At 40.9% G+C, this 15,965-nt stretch overlaps 1 protein-coding gene across 19 annotated transcripts in view; it reads left to right on the top strand.

Moving 5' to 3' along the window:
* The window catches only part of LOC140907213 (poly(rC)-binding protein 3-like), a 713,049-nt gene that overhangs the window by 625,113 nt on the left and 71,971 nt on the right, over positions 1-15,965 (top strand). For all 19 annotated transcript variants that reach the window (XM_073332635.1, XM_073332633.1, XM_073332636.1 and 16 more), the window contains one exon: positions 6,999-7,134. In XM_073332635.1, coding sequence (XP_073188736.1) covers positions 7,057-7,134 — 78 coding nt within the window. In that variant the 5' untranslated portion in view covers positions 6,999-7,056. The remainder of the gene's footprint in view (positions 1-6,998; positions 7,135-15,965) is intronic.

The raw sequence follows: 15,965 nt of genomic DNA, 5'->3' as shown, positions 1-15,965 counted from the left end.
ATGTGAAATGGGGCCTTTCAGATTTCAGTACAGAGTACTAAAAAAAAAGAAAAAGAAAACAAGTATTGTGTCTTCTTGAATACTGTATGACCTTTTTTCCCTACCAAGTTAACTTATTCACTGACCAAAAAAAAAAAACACACACACACACAAAAACCGCTCCTAAGTAAAGATAATGTGAAGGTTCTGACAAAAATGGAAAAAAGCCAGGAAATCTAAAAAGTCCTAGAAAATAAAGATGAAAAAAACCTCATTAGCTCATCTAAATCCATTTCCCTGCCAACACAAGATTAGTCCCGATTAGAACTGGTTGAAAATTTTCCAGTGGAACCTTTTCCCATTAGAAAATGCCAATTTGTCAAAATAAAAAAGGTTTTTGCAAGAATGTGTAAATTTTGATAATATTTCCTTTTAAAAACTCAAAACAAAGCATTTTTGATAAGGTCCGACCTTATTGTAACATTACATTTTCATTTTGTAATGATTTTTTGTTTTGAAATATTATTTTATATTTTATGATAAGACCAAATCAAAATGGAACATTTCAATTTTGTCAGAACAAAAGCACTTGGATTGACCCAAAACGAAAAATGTTCAAAACTGTTCCAAAGTTTTATTTTGTGGGATATTTTGAAATTTGACATTTCATACCAATACGGAACAAAACATAGATTTCTTAATGAAACGGAAATTCTGGTTCCTGACCAGCTCTCATCCCATTTAGGGCCTGAACCAATGTTCTTGAAGTCAAAGGCTTCTGTTGACTTCACTGGGCACTGGATTCAGCACTGGGTCCAGTTCATTCCCAAGTGATGGGGCTTTTGCCACTTCACCTTGGACAATATTATTCACCTTAGGAGATTTCAGTGTCAGAAGTTTTTTCCAGAAATTCAGCTTAAACTTTCCCTTTAACTGCTTCCTATAATTCCTGCATCAACCAACTCTGTTGTATGACCCTAATTAATTCCTCTCCTTCCCAGGTGTTTGTCTTTCAATATTGTAGTCTGTTATGTGTCTCCCTATTTTGTGGCTTTATAATATTTCACATACATCAGTCTCCCCCTGATTATGTTTTATTGCTCTACTGTGAACTCACTCCAGGTTTCAATCTGTCTGGTAATGAGGTACCCAAAACTAAACATAATATTCCAGGAACAGGTGCATCAGAGCCCTATAGAGAGGACCTATTATTCTCTCTGTGCTTCATGATGTGACATCTCAACCCCTAATTTGCTGTCCACTTACCCATTCCTAGGTCTCTTATGGCTTGACCGCTTTCCAAGTTTCTCTGTCCCACTGGTATAAATAATTTTTCCCCTCATGTATTAGCTTGCATTTCTTCAGAATTAATCTCTTACTGTTGATTTCTGCCCATATTTCTCATCTCCATGTCTCCTTTTCTATTATTGCCTTGCCTTTGCTCAGGTTTGCAAAATCTTCTAATTTAGTATAATCAGCAGATTTCGCTAATGTGCTGCTAACATCCTTTTCCAGATCACTGATGAAGATGTTAACTAACACGAGAGTAATGCTGACCTCTGCAGTAATCACTAGATATTTCCTCATTGCAAAATATCATTAGTTACCCACTCTTCAGAATTCTTCAGAGGAGCCAAAGGACCATGCTGTGGTTAATCCTGAGCAGGGGATGATAGGTGAGGGCAGGCTCCTCTAACTCTGCTTTCTACCTCCCACTATCCCCGTCTTGCCCTTGGTTATAGGACCAAATTCTGCTTTTGGTCACCCATATGGAATGCCATTAAAGTCAGTGGGGTTACACAGGGGCAGCAGAGGTCACAATTTGGCTTGCAGAGTTTAAATACCTTTAAATGGATTGTGTTTTAATCAGGTACAGGAAATTCACTCCCATGTATTAATCTTTTAGTGCCAAGCTTCTGCATTTTTACAGCAACCCCTTTAAAACATAGGATGTATGATGGATGTGCAGGGAAACCCAGATGTAGTTTTTGCAGCACTATAGTAAGGGCTGTTATGCTTCGCAAGTTGGATGCAGCAGAGAATCTGCCCCAGTGATTTCAGAAATTGATCAGACTGGAATAAAGTCACTATCAGATGCAATATTTTTCTGTTATGTGGGTTGTGATGTTATATCCTAAACAAAGCAGGGTGCTGTGGAACTGGTAGGGTGGTTCAGGTATCAATTCCTTATTTTATTGCGTCTATCAAGTGGGTAAGGTGAATAGAATTTAACACCAGATGGTATTTCAGTCAACAGCTGTGTAAAAGCAAACAACAGTTTTTATTTAAGAATTCTGTAGTGCTTTTCCTTGGGTATCCCAGCTACACATAATTAGCAAATGGGCAACTTTACATCTAGCAGTAGCTTCTCAGCAGTAAAACGAGATAAATTGTTTCATTTTAGAGCTTGACTTTTGAAGTAATTAATAAATATGATATTTGATTTTTCTGAGCTTTTGAGCACTTCATCAGTTAGGTGACAAACTTGCTTTTGAGTTTTAAAGATTCTGCTGGTTTAAATCAGTCCTGGAGATATTGATTAGAGTGACTAAATCTTGGCAAGCATTTGGCTCTTTACTTTGAGTATTGACTGTCCATAAAAAAGTCATTTATCATGCTTTTTTAAAAAAATCTGGTTTCAAACAAAGCTCTGGGAACTTGTTCACTGTATAGTCCTCTGGTTGACTAAAATGTTCTTGCAATACCAAAGATTTCACTTATTGCAAGAGAGCTGGTGAGTTAGAACTGAAATATTAATCCTGTAAGTGTTATTTTAAAGTAGCTGTTCTGATGATCTGCAATGGCACTGAAACACAGTGGGTATTTTTTATTCCTGTGAGTGATGAAGTCTTTACAGGAAACAGCCATATTTGCAGCTGGTACGATTTTACTGCTGTGGGAGATATCCTGTCCTTTCTTTTCTCTCAGAGAATTCCCTATACATCCTTGCTTCAAGCAAACGTGACCATGATGCCCCAGAAAGAGGGCCTTTGACAGATTGCCATCAATTCCCTTGTGGTAGGATCTTGCCTTCCTCACTGGATTGGATGCTGCATGAATTTCTAACCTCTCTACATTTGTCTGCTGGCACTGTCTTTTCAGCATGTAGTTGATTCTGTGGCCTAGAGTAATCCAGTGGAATACATCAGGAATTATTTTGTCTTTTGTAGTATTTTGGTGGCTTGTTGTTTGTTGTTAATCGGTTTTTAAATTTTAATAAATTAGTCTAGCAACAATTACTGAAATTCCACGTTGAAAAACAGACACCTCATCTACCCCCCCCCCCCCCCCCCAGATGTTCTGGTTTAACTTGGATTTAAACTTGAAGAGTGGTCAGTTTGGATGAGCTATTACCAGCAGGAGAGTGAGTTTGTGTGTGTATGGGGGTGGGGGGGATGTGAGGAAACCTGGATTTGTGCAGGAAATAGCCCAACTTGATTGTCATGCACATTGTGTAAAGAGTTGTCACTTTGGATGGGCTATCACCAGCAGGAGAGTGAATTTGTGTGGGGGGTGGAGGGTGAGAAAACCTGGATTTGTGCTGGAAATGGCCCACCTGATGATCACTTTAGATAAGCTATTACCAGCAGGACAGTGGGGTGGGAGTAGGTATTGTTTCATATTCTCTGTGTATATATAAAGCCTGCTGCAGTTTCCACGATATACATCTGAGGAAGTGAGCTGTAGCTCACGAAAGCTTATGCTCTAATAAATTGGCTAGTCTCTAAGGTGCCACAAGTACTCCTTTTCTTTTTGCGAATACAGACTAACACGGCTGTTACTCTGAAACCAGTGGTTGAAGTGTACTACACGTAACATTCAGATGTAAAATTAGAAAATACATATTGAATAAAATATATAGAAAAGGCCCTTTTTATTAGGCTGAATGTCCCCTACGTTAGAATAAACTGGATAGGGAATAGGAGTTCAGGTATCTATCTCAGAGGATGAATCTCCACTTCTTACCATGTGGTAATGGAAGTGTTCTACGCAAAATAAACATATCTCAGGAACCCTGCTAGAGGCTCACATGCAGACTTGCCCATGGTTATCCACTTATTTATTATCTCTGGGATTTATTATTGCCACTCATTATATCTAATAGTGAAGCTACACACCCTGCAAAAGTTCTAGAGAATACAAAACTCAGAGATCAGGCTGCATAGCAACAAAAGTTACTGTGGGCACGTCACCCCAGTGCTGTCCTTTCTGCACTGGCTCCCCATAGCATACAGGGTACAATTCAATGTATCCATCTTGATATTCAGTCATCCATGCAATTGACCTTAGCTACATGAGACCTGACATGTACCTCCACAACCCTGGAACTTATGACAGCTAAATTCCACTGGAAATGAGAAACTATTGACCAAGGGGAAGAGGCTCTAAAGTGTGGCAGACAGTACTTTCACAGGAGCTAGGCCTAGACTATGAAACTCACATCCACAAGATTGCAGCGTAACCTTGGACTTCACCACATACAAGTAAATAAATGCAAACTCATTTATTTGACTTAGCTTTACCTCAGTCAATTTTTACGCATGCATGTACACAAGCCAAAAACCCTATAAAATAATCAAGCTGTTTATCATGTGAGTTTGCACAGAAGAGAGAGAGAAAAAAATAGTTTTTAATATTTAAATACTTGGGACGTGCTCTGATACTACAGCAGTTGGGCTGTATAATCACCTGGATGGGCAGATAGATTGGGGTGATATGTAGAACAGCTGTCCTCCCAGCCAGCCCGTGTCTCACTTCTCCATACCCATAAAGCCCAATCTCATGTATATTTATGGTGTTACCTACAAAAAATGTTATTTTTACTGAATAATAATTATAAAATAAGTTACATTTTCAATGTCTCTTTCAAACTGAATGATCCATATAATTAAAAAAACCTCCTGGGCTTATTTTAGTCAGCTGTTAATATATTTTACTGGGTCACTGGACTCACTACACCTGAGGCAGTTGTTAATGACCTAATAACGCAAGCACCGTACTATCTTCATATCTGTGTGTCAGTATATTCATGTTTTCATATATTTGCTACTTGGTAAGGACGTCGCCTTTGTAAAATCATTCTATTGCAAAGGCCCACATCCTCAAGGGTGTTGAGGCACCTTACTTCTATTGAAATACCTTTTGAAGAGCTGGGCCAAACTGACTTACTCAAGGCTACACAGTGTGTCAATGGCACAAACAGGAGTTTCTGGTTTCCATCCCCTCCCTTAGGCAGCTTGTTCTACTGGACTCTTTTCCATTTTTCTCCAGGTTGGGTGATGTCATAGTAATGAGATGAGCAGTGTAATGAGATGAACAGTGTAAATAAAAATAATAATCTAGATGAGGGGCTGATGGAGTATCAAAGACATGATTAGATTTTCTACTATACTCCTGTTGGTTAGTGTGAACTCTCCCAGGGTCTAGGTCACAAGTCCAAGTTAAGTGTCAGGAAGGGAAGTGCTAGCCTTTTACCGACATGTGCTGGTTCCATTCTGGGCTAATTGCTCCTGGGAACAGTTGGCCCCCGTAACCACGGGAACAGAGGGGACCCATTTATTCTATGTGGCTAGGTCTCACAGAACTAGTTGTAGGAACGAGGCGTTTCTGTAGCTCCCGAAGCATCCCTCCATAGATCCTCACATGCACATTCACTCTCTCTCATTCCTTTCCATGTAGTTGGGTTGCAGACTTTTCTACAGCCCTGTGATAGCCTAGTAACCCCTCTGCTACTCCTGCTGAGGCATTAAGGAAAGGACCGAACCTCCTGACCTCAGTCCCCAGAGCCACAGTGATCATATATGAGCAGTCATTAGCCATAGACTCTGCACCTGGTGGGACTCAGACTGCACTACTGGGCCACTATCTGTGAAGTAGTGTCCTTCAGGATGTGCGTTATCCACTGCAAAGTCCGGCCGGGCCGAAAAGCTGGGCCAAACTCTGAGATGTCCACGCACTGGGGCTGGTTCTTTAGCCACTAGAGCTCCCACTTATTATAGTGATACCAAAGTAATGAACAACATGAACCTTAACAGATCTTTGAGAGAAGCAACAATTAGCCTTTTTTTGGTCCTTGTTCTGAAAATAATGTTCTGCTCTGAGTGTAACTCTAAGGATTCCATTTTCTTTAAGACAGGCCTAAAATGGACAAAAATCACTAAACAGTCTCCAAGAAAGCTTTAAGCTTTCTTTTCTTTGAGGATTGCCTGTCCCTGGTAACATTCATCCCTCCCCATTTTAATTTGTAATGATAAATGTCCTTGCAATAATAAACTCATAATAGATGCTTGTTTATCCCTTCAAGGCATGTCCTTGCCACTTTCATTAGCGTTTCAGGATATTTATGACTTTGTGAATGACTGAAAATCTGCAATTTGTCATCGGGGATTAAGACACATCCTTCTCTCACTTAGGGCTGAAGCTGAGCTTTGGCCTTGGAGAGACAGAACCACCTCTGGGCTTCTTAGACAAAAACAAAGCCAGACAGTGCCCACATTTACTGCAGCAAGTGGCTCTTTGCTACTTAGATGTCTTCGCTAATGTGTCATCTGAACTAACTGTAGGGACCATAAAATCCTCTGTTCTGCAGGAGCAAGAAAGAATGGGGTGGAGACAGGGAGAGGAATGCAAGTGTCTCCATTTCCCAGTTCAAACAAAAATAACAGAGTTTAAAAGTAAAATTGGAATTTTTTTCACGCACACACACACAAAGTGTGTCTATTCAAGGAAATATTATATTTCAATTTGTCATTGTGGTTCTGCTGCACTGAGTCACTCTCAACTTCAGAGCACATGAAGCCAACAGTATCCTGAAGGCTCAGAAGACAAGTTTATCACCTACTTGATGAAGGATGACGTACTCAGGCACTTAAAAAAATAAAAACAATCAAAAGAGCTTTTCACAGGCTAAGCCATACTAGGAAAAATCAGAGGGGAGGACGTTAATTGGTTTGTGCAACGTGATATTTTCAGCTTTGAAAAAATTCAGCCATTCAGTGGTACTTTCTTTCTTTCTGCAGGTTGACTAAGTGGAAAAACTAAGAAACTGCTTTCAAGCATTGAAGATACCAGGCCAGGATGAACACGAAGGACACAAAAGTGACTGAAGGAGGTCTCAATGTCACACTTACCATACGCCTTCTCATGCACGGCAAGGTGATGCACTTAACCCTGTAACAGTGGTTGTCTTTTTTATTTATCTAGGTGTCTGTGGTTGCATTAAAGTCTGACAGTTACATTTACAAAGACCTTGGTCCTGCTCCAATTTAAGTCAAGAGCAAAATTCCCATTGACTCAAGGCCCAAAGACCTGTCCATGATTCAGCAACGTGATACCACTCATGCTGAAATTAAGCATATATTTAATTCCATTCCTGTTCAGCATAGCACTTAGGCACATGGTTAAGTGTGTAAATCAGGGCTTCTAACAGGCCAACTTGGGGCCAGAGTGCCAATATCAGTGTTGTTACAGCTTCACAATTCTATAGCTCAGGGACTGAGAACAATTACATATCAAACCCCAGTTTCCAATACTTTGTTAGTCTCTTAATACAGAAGTGTGCTGCTATAAATTAAAACTTGTTTCACAGGTTCTCTCCCTGAGGGCATGTTTATTTGCAATATTTGGCAAAACTAGCGTGGGTGTTTTCATATTTGGGAAGCATCTGTACAGTGCTGGCCTCAGGTAGATGTTTGCTCTCCTTTAGCAAGGAAACAGTGAAAATAGAGATAGATTAAATATGTTTTGGAAATATCTCACTAATATATATAATGTTTGTTTTGATTTATAATGCATAAAATATTTTCTTGGGCTCTAGGCAGCTGTGTTATACATTAAAAATACAATCACATTAAAACAAAAAACAGCCGCTGCTTCTCACCCCCTACACCAGAAAAGAACTGAGAGGCATTCAAAACCCATAAAATAGCCTCCTAACACAAATACCAGACTCTCTTATGCCCCCATATAAACTGGATTTATGTATGTGCAGGTTTGTATTTGTGTATAACACACACAAACTGTGTTAAACGAATGTTAAGATTGCAAAGTCAAGCACTCAAAAGTTAGAAAATGGGAGAATTAAGGTTGCCCATGCTATCTTAACTCAGCCCCTTTGTGCATATGCATTACGATACAGGTTTTAGTTACATGATCACATCCTATTTTTTCAACAGGATCCCTGCCTCCTTCAGTGCAAAGGATAGACCTGCTCTGGGCATGAATCAGGGTTGCACAGTGAAGGAGGCTGTTGTCTGTAGGACCCCTGGCTCATACGTTGAGGAAGTTGGAAGACATGTAGGAATTTAGGTAAGGGATTGCAGGAAGAGAAAGGATGGTCTCATGGTTAAGGGAGTTGAATGGTGCAGTGGAAAATTGGATCCTATCCCTGCCCCTGCCACAGAGTTCCTATGTAATGCTGGACAAGTAACTTGAACCAAACTTTTCACAGGCAATCACTAATCATTTTCTGGGTGCCTGACTTAAGATCTTGGGGCCTAATTTGCAGAAGTGCAGAGCACTCACAGCTGTAACTGAAGTCAATGAGAGCTATGCTTTGAACATATAAATTCTGTAAAATGCTTATAATGCTAGGTACTCTGAAAATTACCCAAAATTAGTGGATACTTTTGGCTTTAATCTCTGTGCTTCTGTTCCCCATCTGTCCAATGGGGATAATAATATCTCCTCTCACTGAGCTGTTGGGGAAATAAATTAATTAGTGTATGTGAAGCAATCAGATACTGCAGCGATGAGCACCATAGAAAAGCCCAGTAGGAAAGTAATAATTATATCTTCAGATCAGGGTTTGAATAGTGTGCAATGACTAAAGCGCAAGGCCACACATTAAAAAACAAGGAGAAGACAAGAAGAATCAATTGTCTAGGGAGGTAGTGGAATCTCTGTCACTGGAGGTTTTTAAGAGCACGCTAGACAATCACCTGTCAGGGATGTCTAGATAATACTAAGTCCCACCTTGAGTACAGGGGTCTGGACTGGAAGACCTTTCAAGGTCCCTTCCAGTCCTACAATTCTATGATTCTATTAAAATATTAAGTAACTGTGGTCCACTCTGTGTACACATGATACAGGGGTCCTGTGGAAAAAATAGCATGTGGTTATGTAATTAAAAACTGTATCATGATGCATACGCACAAAGGGGCCAAATTAAGGTTACATGGACAACCTTAGTTCCGGCATTTCCAAACTTCTAAGTGCTTGAATTTACAACCTTCATAATTTTCTTTTTAGTTAGTTTCTAATTAGCGTAATTTTCTAGGCTTTTAAAATAAGAAAACTGAAGAACAGAAGTTCTGTCATGTGATGTGATATACACCCACATGGATCATCAGCAGGGCTGGAACCTCTAGGTCTACCACACAGGCCTCTGACACTTGAGTTATCAGGGTAACTGGCAGCAAAAGTAGGATGTCATTCTCTCTTTGGACCAGCACAAGAGGGGGATGAGACAGATTGCCAGTGAGTTTCAGAGATCTTTGCTGACAGCAGAAAAATGATGAGACTCAGGAAACTTAGTTTCCATCCCAAGCTCTGTAGGGGAGTGTGCTCTAGTGGGCACAGACTCTTCTGCTAACTTCCCTCAGATTCACTCACCTCCCACCCCAACTCCATACTGGTTCCCATATCCAGTCTTTGTCCAGCCAATCCCAGTCAGTTTCTCATCTCCTGCCCTCTAGTTCTAGTCTGACCAGAGTCCTTATCCGAATCTACTTTTTTCCCTCCCTCCTGGTCAAGCTGCATTCCAATCAGATGGCGTCCTCCTCTATGCTGCCTGGGTGCCAACAAGGGGTCATTGAGGGTCCATGAGAGACAAGCTCCCTGCTCTCAGTTCCAGTGTCTGGCCCAACTGTGGCCTGGAGCAGCCATTACAGGGAAAGGCCAGATTCAGCCATGAAACCCTGGACTGGAGGGAGAATGCTCAGTTGCTCTCTGAGAAAGATGCAATACACAGGCTGGAGTTGTGACAGGCTGGAGCATCCTCAGTGAGGACAGTGTCTTCAGAAATCTTAGCTGCTAAAAATCAAAGTCTTTACTGAGCCTGTGCTAACTGATTTTTCAGAGGGACTTATAACTTGGCCAAATGTGAGCAGATTTTTCACAAGGGCAGTAAAAAGCATATCCCTGACACAAATGCCACCACCTGCAAAATTTCATGTCCCTTCTCCAAAGCATATGGGCCCTAGATCTGATCAAAGAAAGGGTCACCAGCATATTTTAGTAATGAACAAAACTACATATTTTTCCCTAGCCTTTTTCCTTAAAGTGGCAGAACCATTTTGGATGAAATTTTTCAGGAAGTTTCAGCCAAACTTGCACCTAGCATGTAAAATCCAAGCCCAAATGGTTTATGTTTGGCAAAGTTATAATCAACTGAAAATAGGGTCTTATAATGGGAAGTATCAGGCAAAGGTATAATGTCTGTGTGTGTGTAAAAACCTAGGATGTGGTTCTTAGGGCTCCATCCTGCAAGGTGCTGGTGCTGATCCAGCGCTGCACTTAAACATACGTTTAACTTCACACCTGTGATTAGTTCTGTTGGCTTCATTAAACTACTTTTGGCTTACGTGCGTTCTGGATCATGCCAGAAAGCTAAACTGCTCTCAGAATCAAGCCCTTTGTGTAACTCAATAAGTATCAGTCATTTTCAGGACATTTTAGTTAAACTGTTTTTTAAACTAGTATAAAGCAATCAGAAAGGAAATTAGAAGAAGTTAATTTTCTGTGTTGAACATAGTGAATTGGGTGCACAACTACAGTTAACAGTAAACGGGTGTATGTATCTAATCTTCAATTAACATGTAGCCCTGAGAGTTTAAATTAAACCCATAAAAGCAAGGAAATTCAAAGTTAGTGGAAATATACCATACATCCTCAGTTAACAAGGCGCAATGGGTGTACCCTTTACTACAGTATGCTCTAATAATGTGCCCTATCGCATCTAAGTATTGCAAAGAATGTATTGAATTATAATTTATTTTTGTATATTAAACTCAGGCCCTCACATTTACTTTGATGTCATCTTTGTGATTTAAAAATGCTAATATCAATGTCGGAGTTATCATTCTGAGAGCTGTGAGTAGCTCTGAAATAGAGCAAGAAATATGCTTCCACAGTTTCTTAAAATTTGCTGCGGTAATGGCATCTCTGGAAATTGCTGTACTCTAATTAGCGTTCCCAGACAAAACACTTAAAGGGGTCAGCATTCAAGTTATAAATAAGGTTTCATAACTTACAGGTAAAAGGGGAGAATTAAAGGACATTGTTAAAAATCATAGAATTTATTACTTAGTAAACTAAATATATTTTTTAAAGTTGAAATGTATGGAAATCCATCCTTACCTCTGTCCCTATAATTGTGTTACCTTCTGAACTCCTACATTAGGAGGTTAATATGCTTGTGACATCTGCATTGTATTTCACAAATAGACATCTTACACTACACTTGTCTACACTTAACTGTACCGCTGTAGCTCTTAGTGAAGATGCTACCGGTACCGACAGGAGACCTTCTCCGGCCAGCGTAGGTATTCCACCTCTCCAAGAGGCAGTAGCTATGTTGACGGGAGAAGGCCTCCAGTCAACGTAGCGCTGTTTACACACCTAAGTGACGTAGTTATACTAAAATAAGTTTGTAGTGTAGACCAAGGCTATGTAAGCTTCATTAGCTCAGCTGTAAACCCTGGTGGCTTTGGACATTTTAAACACATATACTTGGGTAGTTTGCATATGGACTTTAAAGAGGAGGATGGATTTCTTTAACCATGTCCACTGCACATTATGTAGCATGATATACACTGCTGAACTCCAAAGGGAAGATGTCCACAGACACCTGGAGGCTAACCATTTTGCAGCATAGAAGGTTAATATTGTAAAAACAAATTCCACTGGCTGGCATGAGGGAAGTAATGCTGCACAGGGAGCTGGTTAGATCTTCAGTGGGTGTATATGACATGTAAGAGATAGGGGAGGCCTGATTTTCAACTCACCACTAGGTTAAATCAGAAAAAACTCCATTGAAGTCAATGGAGTCACAGCAGTGTGAAACCCCTCTAACCAAGATCAGGATTAGGACCAAGATGTTTCTACTGCTGTCTCATCAAGGAATGGTGAATCAGAAGACAGTCTCTGGTCTTTCATGGAGGTGGTTGTACATAATAAGGATGATACAATGTAGAGGTGTATAGGGCTCATATTGTCAGTGAGAAAGATGTTCTCTGTTCAGGCATAAGGCTCATGTTCCATGAAGTTCAGCAGAGATGGGGCAGGGAAAATGGGGACAGAATTAAGGTTGTTTAGGATACCCTAACGCTCCATTTCCCTATTTCAAATGTTTGAATTGTATATAGTTTTCAACATTTGTTCTATAAAACTATGATGTTCTTTCAAGTTCCTCCCCCTTTAAGGAGCCTGTGTATTCACAACTATAATTTTATTTTACCTACATTTTGCATCTGGGAATTTCCTTAGTTTTTTTAAAAAAAGGTTTTTGTTTCTACGTTTGTGAAGTATTGATGTGGTGGGAGCCCTCGCTGGAGTCCTTCCCACGGTCACAAGCTGGGCCAGCAGCACCAACTATGCCAGTTACTAACTATTCCACTTCTTGGGGCTCTGCCATACTTGGGTGCCCGATTTTTTCAATCTCCCTCATCGGTCATGTTTTCTAGACCTTTAATCATTTTTGTTGCTCTTCTCTGGACTTTCTCCAATTTGTCCACATCTTTCCTTAAGTGTGGCACCCAAAACAGGACATAAAACTTCAGTTGAGGCCAAATCAGTGCAGAGTAGAGTGGAAGAATTACTTCTCATATCTTGCTCACAACACTCCTGTTAATGCATCCCAGAATGATGATTGCTTTTTTTGCAACAGTGTTACACTGTTCGTTCATACTTAGCTTGTGATCCACTATGACCCCCAGATCCCTTTCCGCAGTACTCCTTCCTAGGCAGTCATTTCCCATTTTGTATGTGTGCAACTGATTATTCCTTCCTAAATGGAGTACTTTGCATTTGTCCTTATTGAATTTCATCCTATTTTCTTCAGACCATTTCTCCAGTTTGTCCAAATCATTTTGAATTTTAACCCTGTCCTCCAAAGCACTTGCAAGCCCTCCAGCTTGGTATCATCTGCAAACATTGTAAGTATATTCTCTATGCATTATCTAAATCATTGATGAAGATATTGAACAGAACTGGACCCAGAACTGATCACTGCAGGACTCCATTCAATATGCCCTTCCAGCTTAACTGTGAACCACTGATAACTACTGTCTCAGAATGGTTTTCCAACCAGTTATGCACCCACCTTTTAGTAGCTCCATCTAGGTTGTATTTTCTAGATGGAGCTACTATGTGTAGCTACATGTACTATATGTATGTGTTTGTGAGAAAGTCACACAAGACAGTATCAAAAACCTTACTAAAATCAAGCTATACCATATCTACCGCTTCCCCCACAGCCAAAGGCTTGTTACCCTTTCAAAGAAAGCTATCAGGTTGGTTTGACATGATCTGTTCTTGACAAATCCAGACTGACTGCTGCTTATCACCTTTATTATCTTCTAGATGTTTGCAAATTGATGGCTTAATTATTTGCTCCTTTATCTTTCTGGGTACCGAAGTTCCCCAACCCAGCACCTTCCTATTCCCCAGATATCTTTTACCTCCCACCCGTCTGCCAGGGCTGCCAAATTTTGTGCAGCTCCATCTCCTACCCTTGCCATTGCTTGGGGCTGGGTATATTGACCTTAAGCTGAAGTTTATGGTCATATACAAATTACTTGCAAATATGCCAGATAGTTGCATATTCACAAATAATTAGTATAAATGCAACACATGGAGCCACACTAATCTTGGCTGCTATGTCAGTCATTCTCACAGAGTATAGTTACATTATCTGATGTGTAAAGAAAGCTTAATTCAACAACAGACATTGTTACGGGGATGAGAAAGAGAAGAGAAAAGGAGAAATCGAGTGGGTTTTTACAGAGTGTAGGTCAGCGCAGAATTCAGCTTTGTGTAGGCTGGAGAGGTAGGAAGAGGGGAAAAGAGATAGCAAGGGAGGACTCTTTGGGCCTGATTCTGATCTCACTTTGTCCAGTTTTACGAAGTGTAATTGCATTGAAATCAGTGGATTTATTTCTGATCTTAAACAGTGTGAGAGAAATCAGATCTATAGACAGACATCATTTGTATCTAACAAGCCTTTTGTGGAGCGACAATAAATTCCCAGGTTATATATATATTATAATAACTGCCACTGTTGTTTCAAGTACTGTTAGCACAAGTTAAATTTCTCCCTGTTGTATCTCTTTTATTCCATTTTTCCTCATGCTCCTATTTATGTGAAACACATTCCCTCCTTCCCCACCCCCTACGGAGAGAGTTGACTCCTTCAACCCACATACCACGTTTTACTCTCCCTTATATGTTCATGTATTTTCCTTCTGGAGCCTGTTGTCATTGCTGTATCAACCACAGGGGCCCACTAGATAGCAGTGTTAGTGGGGAGCAAGGGAATAAGTGAAGGAGCTGAATGTGGGTTTTCCACGCTGCATTTCTGCCAGGTTGAAATGCAGCCATGTTTATAATGATAAGCAGTACTGATTAAGGCACAGGTTATTTTCTGGGATTAATGACAAGCTGGGAAGCCTTGATAATGTGACAGGGGGCTCGGCTTACCAATAACATGACCTAGTGGTTAGCTTGCAGGCCTCTACTTTCCCCGCCCCCATCTCCCGTGCCTCTCATCAGCAACTCTTCCAATAATGTGAAAGCCTGCCTCTTGGGGATGACAACTTGACCCTCCAGCAAAGTCACCAGTTCGGTTCATCCCCCTTCAGGGTAACAAAATCTAAAGAGGTATGAAGAATCCCACATTCTCAAAACAGAAAGGGTCTTCAGCCCACTTCCGGACGTTTATGCAGGGTTCAGCCTCACATCAGGGCTCTCAGCATCTCTACCCTCTCCTCACTCCTGAAAGGAGGGGTGGGAAAGGAGGAACATGCTCCTTTCCATAACAATGGTCACAGGGAGTTGTTAGGAGAGTCCAGATCTTCCCATTCCACAGGGCTCTGGCCCCGGGCCCTATGAGAGGTAACAATATCAAGCACCCTGCAATTCCTTGAACCTCCTTCCCTGGGTCACTTCCACTGTTCGCCTCTCCCCAAAGTCTCAAAGTCTAACATAAGACAGCAAAAATAAAGAGTAATTTGAACCTTCAGGTCTCGGCTGGAAGCCCCTTCCTTGTAATGGGGGTTTGTGCAACACCCTTGTTCAGGAGCTCTCAACATAGGTCTGTCCTCCCACCTTACCTGAGCCACCTGGCTACCTTTTAAGCTCCTTTCTCTAGCTGGAACATGCTTTGCAGGTGCGGTGGGGCACTCACTTGGGCCCAGAACTGCTCCTTAGCCTCTTCACTCCTAGTGTGGGGTTTATGCACCGCATTACGTTGTAAAAAATTACTCTCTGCCAGGCTGAGGCTGGGATTTAGTTTATATTCATGCCTAAAATGAATAATCAGGAGAAACCTCATTTTCTGGAGTTCTGCAGCCCTACTTCTTAGTATCCTTGCTGGCCATCTCAGCACGGAGACTAAAGTTTGAATGGGCCCAGAAATTAAATCACCTTTCCCCTCCTAAAGGTGGAACTTTCAGGCCAGGGCTGGGGTAGGATGGCAGTGTTATAGTTGGACTGCTATTACCCATTCCTGTTTTGTAGATAGAGGACATCAGTTTCCATTACTGTCAAGATAGCACCTATCACGAGCATTAAATTAACATTTTTAGAAAGGACTTATAGTATGCAAATATAGAGTGCAAGTGCGTGGTGCCATCCCCAGCTGTCATAGCCCTCAGCAGGCATCAACTGGATACATTGGTAAAGGGCCAAAAGGGCCGTTCCCTTTTTTCGTCAAAAATCAACTTTTCATAATTGCCCGTAAAATAGATTAGGGTAGGTTCTTTGGAGCT

The sequence above is a fragment of the Lepidochelys kempii genome, chromosome 2 (genome assembly GCF_965140265.1).
Source record: "Lepidochelys kempii isolate rLepKem1 chromosome 2, rLepKem1.hap2, whole genome shotgun sequence".
Classification (NCBI taxonomy): domain Eukaryota; kingdom Metazoa; phylum Chordata; order Testudines; family Cheloniidae; genus Lepidochelys; species Lepidochelys kempii.
The sequence above is the reverse complement of the archived record's forward strand: the minus strand, read 5'-3'. Positions and strand labels throughout refer to the sequence as shown.